At 29.7% G+C, this 18,279-nt stretch overlaps 1 protein-coding gene across 1 annotated transcript; it reads right to left on the reverse strand.

The window, feature by feature from the left end:
- Positions 1 to 9,626: 9,626 nt before the first annotated feature.
- LOC106772339 (chorismate synthase, chloroplastic) lies at positions 9,627 to 17,150 on the reverse strand. The gene is made up of 13 exons (XM_014658705.2): positions 16,775 to 17,150; positions 15,941 to 16,091; positions 15,688 to 15,764; positions 15,548 to 15,606; positions 15,368 to 15,451; positions 15,181 to 15,273; positions 13,897 to 13,977; positions 12,955 to 13,086; positions 11,156 to 11,258; positions 10,959 to 11,053; positions 10,788 to 10,853; positions 10,474 to 10,558; positions 9,627 to 10,158 (listed from the first exon to the last, which is right to left on the reverse strand). The coding sequence occupies exons 1-13, from the start codon at positions 16,908 to 16,910 to the stop codon at positions 10,013 to 10,015; spliced, it is 1,308 nt and encodes a 435-aa protein (XP_014514191.1). The 5' UTR covers positions 16,911 to 17,150; the 3' UTR covers positions 9,627 to 10,012.
- Positions 17,151 to 18,279: the final 1,129 nt, after the last annotated feature.

The following is an 18,279-nucleotide window of genomic DNA, read 5'->3' on the forward strand; positions in this document are numbered from 1 at the left end:
TCTCAAGCTTCTTATTTTCACAGCTTGCTACTATCGGATTTAATGTTGATTATGAAATTAAAATTATGTCATCTTCTGATTGATGATAACAGTTTTGGATGATTACTATTCTAACGTGACATCAAGGATTTCATTATCATTCACAAATTACACTTTATTGTTATTATAGATTTATCAATATTGATTTGTCTACATCGAATCGGTTATTGATTTCTTTGCTTAATTAAATATGATTAATATAACCCGTCACTAAAACATAGACCAAAATAAATAAACTTAACAACTAAAAGTATATTTAGGCCATCATAAAATTTGCAAACTTTTATTTATTTTTTAATTTAAATCATGGCCTCATCATTCCTTGTAAGGTTTTCTTTTTTAACAATCTAAAAGCATGATTGTGTAAATTACTAGATTTTATCTTGTAAGAATATAAATTATGAATGAGTTTTAGTTTTAAGTTTGGAAAACTGAAATGGCTACGTTGGTGTCTGTGTGAAGTGGTAGTTATAGGAGAAGTAGCCGTTATTCTGGGAGCTGTTTGCATTGTCTGTGTTGTGTAACCTAACCTAACCGGAGGGAATAACAACTAATGAAAAATTGAGGGCGCTCTAATCCATGCGCATGCTGTGAAGTCATGCGGTACGGTTCTATCCGCTTCTAAGCAGACCAACAAACTCATTCAACATCATCGTCATAATATCACGTGTTATAAAACTAACATAGAGTAACAATAGTATAAACATTAACTATTTATTGTTTACTTGTATTATGATAACAAATCATATTTTAATAGGATGTGGTAATAATAATCACAAAATTAATAAAATAATGAAATCAACTGTAATATTGATGACAACAATAAAAATGGAATAACAAAAATAAGATGACAATGTGATAAATGAAATATAATAATAGAAACAATGACATTAACCACGTGGATATGATTTATAAGATGCAAAAGACAACATATACAGTTATTGTAATGGAGGTGAAAGAAAAATAAAAAATCAGATTACTTTATCCTAATGCCATTTAACTTTGAATTTTCCTTATTGTAACTGCAATAAACAGTTTATTGTAGCAGGATATAATATTGATCCTATTATCTATTATCCGGACAACTCTTTTAACGTTTATAAATTAAATATAAAATAAAAAATGAGTAATGTTTTATTTGACCAATTTTATCTTGAAATCAATGAATAATTATATGAAGAAAATAAATTAAATAAGACTTATCTGTTTACAAAATAAAACTATATAAGTTATTATTTTTACTTAATTGAAAGTGTAGATATATATACATATTCATTACACTAAAATTGTTATTTCCCCCATTTCATTAAAAGTATACATATTTCTACCTTTCCTGAAAAGAACACACATTTTTTTCTATTAATTATCATAAAAGAGCACATCATTTTCGTTATTCTTTTTAGTCATATATTGACAAAATTCAGTAGTCATAACATGGCAGTCGGCATAAAACTTTTTGAATGACTATTCAATCTTCGTATCAAATCCTCTAAATTTCTTGCACGCTTCCTTGGATTTTTCACTTGTATAAACAGTGCATAATTCAGGTAATTTTTTTAAAAATAAATTAAAAAATAGAATGCTCAAAGTTCAACAGAAATATGTAAATTAGATAAAGAATATTATATTTAAAGTATAAAATGTAAAATATTTGAATATACATATGAATGGAGCAACAGTATAGAAAGCCTAACAGATAAGAAAAAAGAAGTGAAAGCATAAGATCTGGTGGGCATTAGTTTTGATTCTCCGTAATTGAGGGTAACCTACCCTACCTTTTTTAACTTTTAGGGACTTGTTGTTGGGTCTTTTTGATTTGTTTACAATTTTGCTTTATGCTTTGAGAGTGTTTGAATTTAGTAACCATATGAGAGAGTTCAGGATTTGATAATGATCCATGAATGCCATTTGTATATATAGTTAATTACTTAAAACACAAATTCTAAGTTCTTACAAAGAAAAAGACAATAACCAATGCATGTGTCGTTATCATGAATGATTTAACTCTCTAATAAGAATCCATGTAATAAGGTGGTCTAAAAGACCAAAACATGACCCTACCATTGTTTCACATGCATGAGGAGACAAGAAATATGTTCTACTATTCCAGTGAAAAAGTTAACGTTGACAGTGTTTTACACCAACTATTCAACAGTTTTTTTTTTTTAAGTGATCATTCATCAAAATCCTACACCACTACTGTTTCATCCTTTCCGTCCTATCTTTCAGAAAGATACTTTTTTTCCCACCTAATTAAATTCCCATCTTCTAATCAAACAGACATAAAGATAAAATTCATGGATTTTTGTGAATTCTTGCTTTTTTTGACATTTTTGTCTTCCTTTGATCACATTTAGCGTCTCATTATTAGTACGATGCTTTCTCCATCTTTTCCACTGTTCAATCTCAAAGATACCCTGCATTTGGCCAAACCAAACATATAAAGAACATTATATAAGCTTTCTACGGCCTCAAGAATATTGTTCATAATTATTAGAAAAAGGATAAAGATACTTAAACAACATTTTCTTGATAACATTTCAATATCATCGTGTCATTGTGTGATTGGTCCATGGTGGTGTCATTGTGTCATTTGGACCAATCACACAATGACACATATGATTATGTTCAAATATTGTCAAAAAAATGTTGTCTATGTATCATTACCCTTAGAAAAATAAAGTATATTTATTGGTGGAGTTCTTACTTAATTCCCTGTTTGGAAAATAGCTAAAAGAAAGTGCAATCCTTTGATAAAATAAGTGAGTTTTAAAGTGATTGTCGTAGCTGGTGCAGAGTCGTTGTTTGAAGAAAAATAATAGTGGGTACGTTACTTTTTGTCATCTTCATTCTGGCTATTCATCTTTTCCGTCTACATCCCATTTGTCTTCATAACCTACTAATATATAATCTTCATCTTTTTTTTTGTTTGCTACTTATCTTTAATTTGGCTAATTTGGCATATGGTATCGTTTAAATTTAATACTATTCTGGTCTTTATGTTATGGATCACCAAACTTCATAATGGAATCTTTCTTATACTATTCCAAATTATTGGCCATTTTCCCTTTTTTCTTCTCACCCGTTTTCATTATTAATGGGCCCAAAAATACGACTTTCTACTAAATTCTATTAAAATAATTACATTATAATAACACTGAAAATCATCACAATGATCATGACAAATTCCACTAAATCATAAAAATAATATATAGTTTACGTCACTAATTGCTTGGTCTAGCTTCTTCTTTTTCTTTTTCTCTTGAGTCATCATCATGTGTGAACTGAAACACAATGAAAAAGGTAATCATGATCAATCGTATGTGGCCGTAGCTGTTGCTATTGGATTAGAAGGACTGCTAACTGAAAGTGATGACACAAAAAATAATAAGAATTTATATTATAATGTGAGAGATTAATTAAGTCCCTGTTTAAGTGCCGTGTACACAAGAACTTCTTATTTGGGTTTATTATCACAGACTTCAACTTCATCATGAATTGCATCTTTTTCCTAACACATGCCACTATGAATTGGAATGAGAATGATGGCTACCTCCATTGCTAAGCTGCTTAATTAATTTACCAATAATAATTATTAGAGTCTCTTCTTTTTCATTAACAGGCAAGGACCAAATTAACTAAATAATACTATAATGTTGAAGGACTTGCATTAGGCACTTGTTGATTTGTTGGTGAATAAGTGTAGAATTTAAACTATATGATTAGTTATGTACATGCGTTTGTTCATACTAATTAAGATGTGCCTAACACCTGGTTGTCCTAATTTGTTACTAAACATAATAATCCTGACATTAGTACATGTTTGTTTTTTAAAAAGTATATGAAAAAACGCGCATCACCTTACATATGTTTGTTTATTTTATAAATCTATGTTTCTTTATTTAGATTTATCAAATTGAATAAAAAAATTACTTTACTTAAATTTCTACTCTCGTGTACAACTCATTTGAAATAACTCTTTACAGAAACTAATTTTAATTATACTAATATTTTAGTAAGTGATTCTTTTATTAAACTTCAAGTTTATGCTTTCAATAATTAATTTTAATAATCTTATTTAAAAGATCATGATAATTAATAATTTACAAACATCTCTTACGCTGACACTCAGCTAATAATACCAAGACAGGTAAGTGTTATCATTTTCGATAATGGCAACATGATTGGTTACATTATAGTAAGAATAAAATTAATTTATAATTTAATAGATTGAAATGATAAAACAGCTAATAATAAATATATATCTCTTAAGAAAAGAACATTGGGGGTTATTTTTGTTTGATAAGCTTTTGGAAGGTTATTTATTTACATTTACTTTTATAAAATAAATTGTTTTGGTCTTATTTTAATGAAAAGAAAGGTCCCATTAACCTAAGCATTGAGAAAGGAATGGTTAAATTATAGATAATTTTAATAAATAAAATAAAATAGTTATATAATTTCACTAAATAAATAAAGCTGTCATTAGGCATATCTAATCATATATTCCATGCAGATCCTTCAGTTTCACCGACCAGATTAGTTAAAAAAATAAACATTAATGATTGAAATGTGACACGTGACTAAATTATTTAATGAAGAATTTGATAAAGTTCCAAAAAGATAAACACAGTATACGGTGAAAATAGCAATCTAAAGTCGATCAAACAAGGAACTAACAGAAATTTAGCAAGAATATTATTATTAAAGATTAAAAGAGATTATGATAAAGTAAAGTAGTTCAAATGTGTATTAAAGTCAAATCATGCAAATACGACATATCACAAACTATAAGCTGTCGTCTAGACGAGTCATCATTGTGGATAGAAACAAAAACTACAGTTTCAAGCAATTATATTTGTGAAGGAATTCAATTTTATTTAATTTCTTTATTATGTCTATTTCTTTTGATAAACATTATTGGTCGTTAGTTATCATCGATTGCTGAATGCGATTCAAAGATAATGACTGATACATTGTTTGGATAGATTTTGGAGATATTCCTTTAAGATTAACTATGTTCTTTTTAAGTGTTTATACTTCCAAAAAAAAAAGTAATTAATTAAAGAAAAAAGAAGAGAATGTTTTAAGACGGAAGAAAAAACAATATAATAATATTTAATATGCGTATCCTAAACTCCTTTATAAAATAATAATAATAATATATTAATTTTATATGATTTTTATCTTTATAAAAAATAACCTTTGATATATTTAGCTTTTATTATTATAATTAAGGGTGGACAAACAATAATTCAAGTGCACACTTATCTAACACCAATAATATCATATTTTTATTTTAAAACATACAACAATTTAAGAAAAATCACCTATAAAATTAAAATTATTTTTTATTAAGTATGATATAGGATAAGAGTACACAAATTTAAGTGTTCAGTAAATTTTTCTCCAATAATTAAAAATGCTAGGAGAATTAGTAGAAAACAAACATCATGTTTATTAAACAATAAATATTAAAAAGAACCTACATTATTTTTTCATATTAAATAGTGATTTTAGATACATAATTATTGTGAGATATAGTATTAGTGTTTTCAAGTGATATTTCTGATTGTTGGATGAGTGGATCTTTAATAGTACTCATTGAGTGAGTGATATCTCACTAAACAAGACTAGTAAGTATTTATTCATTTCAATGTTAAATGACTATTGAGTCTTTAATGTAATCTTATAAGTTATTAAGATAAATTTTGTGTATTTGATTTGTATAAGAATGGATGATACTAATCCAAGAAGGATTATGATTGAGTTTTCTTAATGTATACATTGATATAAGAATTTAATATTAGAAATTTTCTAACATTTTAATAACTGTATAAATTTATATGGTGAAAAATAGGGTATGTGGTGAGAGAAATAGAAAATCTTAATATATGAGTTTTACCTTGACTAAAGATAATAATGAATTAATATTGTGTGTGATAGGATGAAATTTATTAGCAACCACTATGTAAATCAATAGAGACAATCACAAATGTATAACTTATCAGAGTTTGATATCAATATATGTATCTGGATAATTGAGTATTGTTTAAAGTCTTTAATTATGATATGATTGTTTTTATGTATGACTTTTATAAAATACAACTCAATTTCCATTATATGAAATACTTATTATATGTTATTTTGTTTTGTCTTGTCTTATTTTATTCTCTTGCGATTATTACCTTAATTATTAATGTCTAATTTCTTTAAATTTAGTCTCTTGAAAGATTTTAAATTTTTTACTCTTGTCATAGTTTCTCTTAATTATATAAAATATCTGTACAATAATATTATAGTTATATTTTGGATGATTATAATAATATTTTTTATCCTGAATTATTTGTTTCATGATGTTTATTTTAGCATATTTAACATATTAAAATTCAATGTTGCACAACACATGTATGTAAGGGATAAGGTGTGGGGAGCTTTAGACACACAACCCGAAACCAAATGGCACACATCTTAAGCAGATTTTTATTTTATAATCTGTTTAATTTTTTTAATAAAAAATTCTGTAAATTTTAAAAATCTTAAATTTGCAGAATTTATATTTCTTATAGTTAAGAGTTTAGAAAACTTATCTAGGATATTCAATTTTTTTTAGTATTTCTTTTTAGGTTTTAATTAGATTTCTTTAATTAAGCTTTATAATTCTTATTCGTTTTATACTTTTTAAGAGATTTGATTGCGCAATAATTCAAATTTTAAAGAGTTCATGATAGTTGAGAATTGGTTTTTAATTAAAATTTAAAAAGGAGTAATGGTTTTTTTTACTATAAGAATTTTTTTAAGATTGATATATAAATTTTGACATGAATATCATTATTAAGTATTGTCTTTGGGTTTTTTCATAATTATGATCCTAAAGGCTTGTGGTATAGAATGAGTTTATAAAATATCAACGTGTTCAACACAAATGCTAAAAGGTATGTGAATTTAAGTCTTGAATAAAGATAATAAAATTTATAAAAATTTAAATTTTAAAAATATTTATAAACTTATTATTTTAAAATTTAAATTAAAAATAAAGTCAACTCTTTATATAAAAATTGAACTCATATCTTATTTGATGTTATATTTTTGCAATAATCCTTATTTAAAAACATCTATCACGTACCACATATTACATATGTGTTTCATTTACAATAAAACTAACACGTTTAATGTGACATTATTTTAAATTATTACTAAATATAAAAATTATTATTATGTACATATAGATAAAAAGTAATTATTATAAACTTTAAATAAAAAAATGAATTGATATTTCTATAAAAATAATAATATCTGAAATATTAAATAAATATTAATTCATACCTATTATTTGACAAAAAAGTTGTTATATGAAATACAAAAAAAATCTTATTGATATTAATAAAGATTATAATTAACATTAAAAGAAATCATATCAATATTGATCGATAGATTTAATTAATATGGATAAAATAAAAGTAATCATAACTTATTTGTTTTTATTATACAGATAAAAAATAATTTTAAATAACATCAATTAAAAATAACATTGTTAGTGTTAACTAAAATAATTATGTTTTACATTAATAAAACTTAAGATTAATGATAAAATAAAATCTAATTAACGTTAACACCTATCTATATAAAAAAAGAACTTTGAAAATAATGATAAAAAATAATTACTTTTATTTTAAACTAAAAGATTAGTTAAAAATAATAATATTAAATTGGTGATATTTAAACATTAATTGAGTCTACTAAATCAAAATAAACTTGAAGAGACAATAGAATAATTAAAACAAGACAAAATATAGATAATTTTGTGTTTTTTTTTTTTTTTGATGAAATTTAAAATTATCCAATTATACATAGTAAAACCACCCTCATAAATTCTTAACTAATATTTTAATTTCTTTCAAAATGTTTATTCAAATAATATACTTTACTGTAAAATATTTTAAATTACTTTTGAAAGTAAATTATTTTCTTAAAATTCATCAATCAGACAGAAGTTTTCATAACTTATTCCTTTTATTTTTGAGAAAAAAGTAAAAATACTTATTTTATCATTATATAAATTATTTAGTTATGAAATTTTAGAAATACTTAAAATTTAAAATTACCCTTTCATTATAAAGTGGATATCACTTTGCGACAAAAAGATTCAAATATGATGATATCTAATTAAAGACAAACCAACTATAAGATACTTTAACAACCTATGCTATATTACATTGGCTTACCTTTCGGGATTGACAAAGTTTGAATACTTAAGTCTTAATCAAATTTTAACCCAAATGATTAATACTAATTATTTATTATTTGACTAAGACACTTGTATGTGATCTCATAGATTCATTATGAAATTAGGATATTCTCCCATTCTCTGTCTTCAAATTCCCACGAATCTTTGAAGAATTTCAAAATGTGAAAAAAGAATAAATAATATGTACTCATAAGCGCTGATTTTTAATTTTTACAATTATTTATCTTAGAAATCTTGTTAAATTAATTTTGTTAGCTAATACTACGAAAGTTTTATAATAATAGTGCATAACTATTAAATGTTTTAAATATTATTATTATTATCGATTTTCAGACGATAAAAAATAAACTTACATATTTGGTTTAACTTAAGTCCATGATAAAATAATTTTTTATTAAGTTGGGTTGCGTTCTCAATTTACCTTTACTAACCATGATTGGATTTCTAATATTGTTCGTGCTCCTTTGTTAAGAAACAAAATGGATGAGGCTTACGTAGATCATTCATTCAATTTAAAATTTTCATGATGTTTAAAAGAGTAAAAATACACTTTATTTTTTAAAGATCTATTAAATTGTCCTTTACATATTAAAAGTATATGTTTCCCTCTCTCTGTGGATAAAACTACACTATATCCTATTTCACTTTTAATTTCCAAGCACCGTTAACTACTATTTAAAAAAAAAAAAATCACTAAAAATATCTTGCAAACTTTCTTACCAAAAAGCTGTGAACATCACCCTACCCCTCCCTGAAAGATATCTCTACCTCCGTTTTATCTGTATTGAAATAATTCATGGCTAAAATGTCATTATTATTATTTTCTTTTAAAAAGACTTTTGGTTGTTAGAAAATAATTTTGTCTACATTTCAGAATGATCATTTCAAAATATTAAATAATTTCCTTCCTACATTAGCTATTATTTCATTTTTAAAAATTGTTCTTAGTGAAAAAAAGAATTAAAAGAGACCTGCAATGTGAAAATATATGTATGGATTCAAAAAGAATGACCGAAACCCTCTGTTTCCACTATTCATGTTCCAAACAGCGTGAATGAAAAAGGCCACGTTTTGTAAATTTGAGTAAACTATATATTGTGATATTTTATGATTTAGTGTAGTAATTTGTAGTGGTACGCACTTACGGTGAATTTCTACTTCTTACCTACCAAATAAGAAGTATTGTATCCAGATTATATTTTAACAAGTTAAGGAATCTGTCACCGCTGCTGTAAAATTTCGCCATAAAATTGTCAAGTAACATATTAACAAGCAAAAAGTAACGCATAAAAGTACAGAATTGACATTGTAATTCGCAATCACAATGCATAATATATTATGAACAGCCAGCTAAACTTCCCAAAGCTTTCATTTATTGAAATGCATAGCAACACTTGCTAGACCAAAAACTGTTACATTTCTCAGTATATAATTCCAATTCACTTTAAGGATACATCTCGGTGCTTTTGCGACCAGGTTTTCTAGAAACGATGTTACCCTCGAAATGAAAAAAAGAGAAAATAAAAAGAAACACAGATTAACTTACACTAATACAAGAAGATAGATTCCATTCGCCAAAATAGCTGTCAGAAGGTGAACATGCAGACTAGGAGACGGATCCTCGAAAGAGGAAACTATAACTTTCATCAAAATGAATTAATCGTCAACTAAACACTATAGCCAGAAGGCAGACAAATACTGATTTATGTACCCGCTTCATATTCTTCAGAATAGTACCTCTTCTGACTCTAAAACGGGCACCAAGGGTTCTTGCAAATCTGAGTTTACGGGAAACAGATTACACTGAGCATATTGTGCCATCAACTGGTCCACAAGAACCAAAGCTACCACTGCCTCTACCATGGGTACAGCTGCAAGCCCAATCCAACAAAATTTTCAGAGATTTTATTTTCTAAGCATTAAAATTCAAGCAAGATTTAAAAACTTGAAATGTTGTCATGATTGAAAATCATGCACACACATAATACTCAATCGTCCTTTCTTTCTGACATTAAATTTAGATGTTTTTTAAGGAAAAGTTGTCATGTAACCCCCTCAGTTCAATGTTAATAGTTCTAAAGATTGTCCTCTCAGTAACTTAGATGAATTATATTTGAGATGAAGTTACCAAAATGAATTAAAGATGATACAAACAGCATTCTAACTAAAAAAGCAGGGTTATCAACCTCTTGGGACAACACAAGGATCATGGCGACCACGGGCTAACAGCTCTATTTCCTTTTTATCCCGAGTCACAGTATGTTGCTTCTTCTGCAAAAGTGTAACACCATGTTCAATTAATATGAAATACACATGGTAATACAAAAATAATGAAATACAAAAATCACTCTTAAAACTAAAGTTACTTAGAATATCCTAGATAATCTAACAAGAAAAATTGCTGTGAAAGATATCGCGGACATATCAGATTGGCTAGTGTGTGTGTTCAATGGAAGAATGGAACAGTGATGAAGATAGAAAAAGAACAGATTAAACTTACTGTAATAGTCGCTGTTGGCTTGAAAGCTACTCTCATATTAATGATTTCCCCATTGGAAATTCCACCCTGATTGTCAATACAGATAATTTAAGTAAAACAAATATAGACACATGACCATCATCGTGCACATCTAGAAACAACTAATTAGTAATTATAGAACAGCACAAATACCTGTATCCCACCAGAACGATTTGTTCTTGTTCTTGTCCTTCCATGTTCATCTATATAGAACTCATCATTGTGTTCACTCCCAGTCAAAAAGGTGCCTATAAGGATTTCATTAAGCCATCAGAACACACCTCGGACACAAGTTATCAAAGAAACGACGTTGTTTAATTGGTACCAACAATACAGCAAGTTTCAGTTACCTGCAAACCCAGAACCGAACTGAAAGCCCTTGGTTGCAGGCAAAGACATAACAGCTTTAGCCAACTCCGCCTCAAGTTTGTCAAACACTGGTGAACCAAGACCCTGAGAAATAATAAGGTCATGTTTATTCCAAGTGGAAAAGTAATAGAAAAAACCTAATAATATAAATAAAATTAGGAGGTGTTAGGATGAGAACTAAGAGGTGCCTTACAAGATATTAAGGAAGATCAAAGTTGCAAAACAAAAAGCATGGTTCCAAAGCAGAGTGTTCTCTCTCACGCTAAATATTAAATTATTGTACAACCGGGTCAAAATACCTTGGAGCAATCTGATATTTATGAACGTGAGCTACAACTTAATTTTTGTAAAAGCAAATTATACTATGCAAGGAAGGAAGTTCTGAAACTCGTAGATGACTAAAGAGTAAAACTTTTCAGAGTCTAATAATGGAAAAATTTCTACCATTTTCTGCACAAGATTTCACGTCAGGTATGTTTATCAGATTAATTTATTATCATTAGGATAGGCACTGCTACAGGTAGGTAGGGTTAAAGCTTAAAGTAGAAATATTCTTACAACAGAGAAGTTAGAAATATTCTTAGAAGAGAAAAAAAAAAAGGCTTAAATACCTCATATCTTCCCAGAAAATTAATATACGTTGGTTTTGCTACCTAAAAGATGATTACCATTTGACCCAGATTTTGTTGAAATACACATTTAGTACCTATCATTAGAATTACTCCCTTAAAGTGATGATATGAAATGACAAACGGATCATTGACATGTTGCACAACTTGATTATGCCTCAGCATCACTTAACAAAGCAAATGGAATGACAGGGACTAAAAACATGTATTTCAAACCAAATCAGGGATTTAACCAAGGAAATGAAGCAAAACCAAAATTGATTAAGGCTTTGTATTCATTCATTTTTCTTTTTTTTAATAAATTTTCATGTGATACCAAATGATTGATGGATTTTATAATATCATCATAGTTAAGATATTAAAGTTCATAGTAATGCCTAACATGAGTTTATTTGGAATTACTCCTTTAAGAAGAAAAACATAATTAAGCAGAGTTGTCAATAGAAAATTGTGAAAAGCTTAAAATCCACTGTCATACAGTGGATTGCGTCACGGGCAAATAGCAGAAATCACATAATGGGTACATTTTTTGTATAAGAGAGAATAAGAAGAGGAAAAAGAAAAACAAAACTTCAAATTTGGAAGAAGACACGGTTAAAAAAGGAGAAAAGAAAAAGAAGGGAGAGATTAAAGAAAGAAGGGGAAGATTTAAGAAAGGAGAAAACAAACATTTAAAAAAGAGTATTGTTACCAGTAAAAACTGAGGTGTTGCCAGACTGAAAGAAAATGTTCGAGTGTTTTGAGTTTTGAAAGAGCAGGGTTGATGTCTAAGTTTAAGAGGAAAGAAATTTAGGTCATAGAATAATACTCAAAGTTTGCATGGCCTGGAAATGAAAAGGCTAATGTCCGATTTATTTTAAAAGTAAAGAAGCCCAAGTTAATAAGTACAATGAAAAAACATGAATAGCATAAAAAAACAAAGAGACCATTAAACAAAAGCACTAAGACACTAATATTGCATCACTATAACCCGATATTTAGCAACACTGTATTCGTGCAAGAAAAAACATGTAGTTATATTTCCATTTAAAGCCAACTAACCATGTGATAGCTGAGTTACTAATAAAAACCTTTGCAGTTGTTATCGCTTTTATCTCTACTTGCTATCTTGCCAAATTTTTTCAGCTTAATAGACAGGTGGAAAGACTTACACGAGGACAGTTCCTAACAATGCATGTTACAACACCACCAATAGAATCACCTCTCACTCGCACAGCATCAATTGCAGCTATCATCTTCTCTGCATATTCAGGGTCCGGACATCGAACAATGTTACTCTCAATCTGAAATTTTTACCAAAAAGATTGGAAAACCAGGAATTTAGCTTCATAATTGCAAGAGTGAAATAATGATAATTACATCAATAAAAGGTATCTCAATATAAGTTATAACAATAAGCAATTAAATGGGAGGACAGCATTCTGAACAGGACAGTATGATGGCACCAGTTCAATAAAAGTGGCAATCCACGAATTTGGCTCCAGAATTGCAAAAATATAATAACGATAACAACATCAACAAAAAGTATTCTCGATATAAGATATAACAATATGCAATCGATTTGGAAGATTCCATCCCTACAGGACCGTATGATACTTTCTTAGTTATTAGTTAAAAATAAACAGATTTCAAATGTAACTCTCAATAACTTATCATCAGCTATTCATGCACTAATTATGCAATTGTATTCTATAATCTGTTGTAAGATCAAGTTTACTAGACCAATATATGTGCATGTGCATATTATTGACCTGAAATTTAGCTTTGGCTTTGAGATGGTAAAAGTATTTATCACCCATTTCCTTAGTAATGGTAAAAGTCATTACCTTGGTAATATTTATGGTTAATGCTCAGAAAGTTGAAGTTTCAGTTTAAATTAAACAACAAACATAAATTGCAAAATGTATTCGATTGCCAATAAGCAGGCTCAATAAAAATATTTGATAGCCGGATATATTCAAAATCCGTTAAAGAAAAAAAATAAAACAGATAATAATCTGCATGTTTAGAATACACGACATTCACTTCAAACAGCTTTACAAAGGAAGCACTATGCCACCAGTACACGCATAAATGAATATTAACTTTAATACCTGATGAAGCATCAGAGTGTCATGATCAATAATGTCCTCGGGAAGAACAACTTTATGAACTTGAGAGACATATGCAAGAATCTGAAAAATAAGGAACCTTTAGCTACAATGTTTCTTAAGGAATTGGCAAATAAAACTTGTTACATGTATGTACATTATTTTATCTATATCAACCATCCATTGGGGCCTAAAGATTTTCATTTTGTAAAAAGAAAATCAGAATACAGAGGTTGATCTGGCAAAGTTAGGCCATAACAGACAAATGCAAGCTGACATTACATGTGTTCAGTAGGGATAGGATGCCAATTCAGTGATCAATGCAATCCATGTCAGTCTCTGGAAGTTCATTTCTCAGGGTAATGTTTCTTTAAAATCATCAAACTCAGGCAAGTATATGTGCACTCAATGAAAATGACATAGAAATCAAGATGGATAGGATGTCGTCTCAGTGATCATTGCAACTCACACTAGTCATTTAGACATTTATTTCTTAGGTTCAAGTTTCGTAATCACCATTTCCTCAAATTTAGGAGATTATAGTCATTGCGTTTTAGAAGGAATTTTGGATGAGGAATGTTTCCTTCGTAGAGATTTTTAACACCTTTATCATCTGGATTCCGTACATAAATAACCATTGAAAACTTTTGTTTCACTCAGGGTCCAAATTTACTTGGAAGTTGGAACTTTCATTTCAGAAGAAATCCTTTATACTTCTAAGTGAACCTACAACTGATCCAGGGGGAAGGGATAGCCCTGGATTCTTCTGGTGTTATTTTAAATCTTTTTGGTTTCTAGCTCAAAATCATTAAAACTTCCTTCTTCACATTCATCTACATCTCTAGAGGTCCTTTAAAGTCAGGTCTTTCACTTTAATAGCAGTGTTTAATAGGATTAGCACACATGACTTCTGCAGCTAATAGGCCTCACCAAGACACGTTATGCATAAATCTAATTTAGAAATAGAATGCTGCTTATTTTTGCATAGAAGGTTAAATTCATATGAAAGGGTCTTGGTGGTCACTGGGTGCATCCTCTAACTTTGGAGCTATTATATCATGATTAATTTTAACGGCTAAAACTTGTAGCAAAATGTTGTTTATGCAGTTCTAGAAGCAAATAAAATAACCAAAAACCGTGAATTTGTAAACATCACAATACAAACATGGATATAGAAAGGCTAAGATGTACTTAAGTTAAAATATATATCCTTCTTGGCCAGTTATAAAACAGAAAACAAAAAGAACTAGCACAAAGAAGAATAAACTCACGAGACAAGTAACATACCTCAGTTCCAGAAAAATCTTTAAGGATTTTCTTAGCAATAGCACCCGAAGCAACCCTTCCAATTGTTTCTCTTGCAGAAGATCTACCACCACCCTTAAACATAATACAGTTCAGATGTATGAGCTTATTACATATACATATCCCATTAAAAAAATTGTTGGACTCATTACAATAAAAAAGTCAGCACCTGAACTGATCTGACACCATACTTCATGTCATAGGTGGCATCTGCATGGGAAGGCCTGTAAGCTAATGACATCTCATTATAGTCCTGAAAAAGTTTCCCATAGTACAATATTTTATCAGCTTGAATTATGATAGTAGTTTCTTTGCTTGTCATAAACAAGCTATAGCTTTAGATACTCACATTTCCTCTTTGATCAGTATTGGGTACAAATACATGAATTGGAGTGCCAGTTGTAAGTCCTGCAATTAACAGATTATACTTCAAACCTTTTTTCATGAAACATACAATCCAAGCTCAGAATAATCGGAAGAAATATTTACCTTCGTAGACTCCTGAAAATATTTTACATGTATCAGTCTCCTTTCTAGGAGTAGTAATCCGGCTCTGACCAGGCCTCCTATACATGAGAAATCAGGCAATTATTTTTTGAAGAGATGCTGCATCAGAAGCAATCACTACCTATCGTTCATAAATGTCATATTCCCTAACTAGCAGTTTAGCACAGATTTTCAATTCAAACACCAAAGTGTAGTGGTTCGATGAAGATAAATAGATGATTTAAGAGACGAGTACCTTCTATCAAGATCCACTTGCATGTCAGCTTCAGAAAGAGGTATGCGAGGAGGACATCCATCGATGACACAACCAACACCTCCTCCATGAGATTCTCCGTATGTAGTCACACGAAAGTGATTCCCATATGTACTCCCAGCCGCCTGTATCTCTGTAATATGTCAACACTCTAAGAAAGTTAAAACCCATCTAGAGTTCTTAACTTGTAATGTAACTAGCATCGGAACCAACCATGTCCTTAATTCGTTGCATTTATCATATACTCTAATCCTACTTATTTATTGAATATGAAATTATAATGAAAACCGAAAAAAAAACATGGTTTAAGAAATATTAGTTCCTAGCAGCTAAAAGAAGATATAAAACAAAAGAAAATTCAGACTACACCTACATTAACCTGTGAGCATAGAAGTTAAATAGCAGCGGCACCAAAAGGTATGCAAGACAAACGACGGAGATTTGAGAAGTGTGACATCCAATTTCATTTAAAACGATTTGGTTCAGAAATTCTTACACGAATTACTTAATAACAATGTCACATCGCATTACTTGCAACAAGTTACAACCGATACCAGAAACCTAGATGCACGAATTCAGCTAACGATTTGAAATATACAGCAGATAAAATCGATGCAGCTAAGCAAATGAACGAACAGAAAAGAGAAACACGAAAGAAAAAACGAGGAGCAGATTCTAGTAGCTGATTTATCTGAAAATTAACTCCGAGTGATCACGTAAAACAACGAGAACTGAAATATAAGCGAAGAAAAAAAAACGCAAAACTAAGGATTGGTAGAAAATGAAACTATTAACGGACAGAGAGAGAGGACTGACGGAGTCTCTTGGGAAGACGAGGACGGAGCGAGAGTCGGAGGTAACCGGGAGAGAGAGATCGGAGATCGGAGTTGAGAGAAGCGAAGGCGGAGAGAGCGTCGGTTGAGAATGGTTTGGTGGAGAGAGAAGACGCCATTGAAACTGGAATTCGTAACACGCCACAGAGAATTAGATTGAATGAGGAACAAAAGCAATCACAGTGATATGGTTTGATCCTATCAAGTTTGGTTGTTGAGTTGAGGATAAAAGGAGGTTGGTGTATGGTTTGGTTTGGTGGCAATGGGTGTAATTATGAAAGGTGAGAAATGCAAGTGGCCACCACCTACCCACCACCCTGCGCTCTTCGATATCGTGTTTGGTGTGCGGGTACGGACCCGCCTATGTCCATGTCTAGTGTTTGGTACAACATTGCTACTTACTTCGCCCTTCGTAATTATTTATTACAATTACAATTTCAGTTAGGCTATGAATTATTTAAGAATATATTTTTAAGAAATAGAAAAACTGAGCTTCCAAAGTAAATAAATAGAAAATGATAAGTTTAATATTTTAAGTTGATTTTAGATTTGGTATGAACTTTGATTCTCGAGTTGAAAATTGAGAAAATTGTGATGATTATGGATCACAAATTAACTTGTTATTATAGATTTTGAATTTGGAACAACTATTTGTATATAATTAATATTAATATTTTATTTATGAATACTTGGATTCGCTGGGTTTTGAATTTTATGGTTAAAGTACATTATATATTGACGTTGCAAAGTTGCTTTTAAAAGGTTAAAAGTTCTTTTTGGTCCCAGTTTTGGTTGGGAAAATTCGAAATGGTCCTCATGTTTTTTTTGTGTTCAATTTAGTCCCAAAGAACGTATTTCGTGTTCAATTAAGTCCTTTTCACTAACTCCATCTAAATTGATAACGGTGAGATGTCCAAACGTGCAATTAGAGGGTGAACTGTCATTTATGTTCTGACGTGGACTAGACCAGTCATCATCATAGGGACCATATTTGAAAATAATTAACAGAAATGGGGACTAGATTGAACAACTTTCATTCATTACAAAACAAAGAGCCACATCACCATCTTCTTCAACCTTCAGCCCAACCAAAAATAGAAACCCTACTTTCTTTCTAAAAATCTAACCCTAGCGCCGCCACACCTAAACCCTCAGACCACCACCGCAATCACCACATACCTGCAAACGGAACCCAGAAGACCATTACCATGACGCGGCTGCGACCACCTCCACGCACCACAATCTTCATCGCGCGCCTTCACCATCATCTTCTTCCCAGTTCGCGCTGCCACCATAGCGATTGAGGGTTTCGATTTAGGGGTTTTTGTTGTGTTATCTGGTTTTTGTAAATTGGAATGTATGATTTTCGTTTCAAAATTGATTTGGGAAATTCTTGGTTCTTCTCTGTTTTGCGAGTGGTTAGGGATTTTGTTCTTCCTTGCAGGTATGGGTTTTGCGAAGTGGGGGATGAGGGTTCAAATTGGGAAT

The sequence above is a fragment of the Vigna radiata genome, chromosome 8, assembly GCF_000741045.1.
Source record: "Vigna radiata var. radiata cultivar VC1973A chromosome 8, Vradiata_ver6, whole genome shotgun sequence".
Taxonomy (NCBI): domain Eukaryota; kingdom Viridiplantae; phylum Streptophyta; class Magnoliopsida; order Fabales; family Fabaceae; genus Vigna; species Vigna radiata.

Bases quoted from the DNA above. Each gene is read 5' to 3' on its own strand.
- LOC106772339 (XM_014658705.2), bottom strand. From the start codon at position 16,910: ATGGCGTCTTCTCTCTCCACCAAACCATTCTCAACCGACGCTCTCTCC. The intron at 11,259-12,954 runs GTAAGTCTTTCC...ATTATTTCTCAG, and splicing joins TTGTTAGGAACTGTCCTCGT to GGTCTTGGTTCACCAGTGTT. The intron at 10,854-10,958 runs GTATTTGTGCTG...ATTGACAATCAG, and splicing joins ATCGTTCTGGTGGGATACAG to GGTGGAATTTCCAATGGGGA.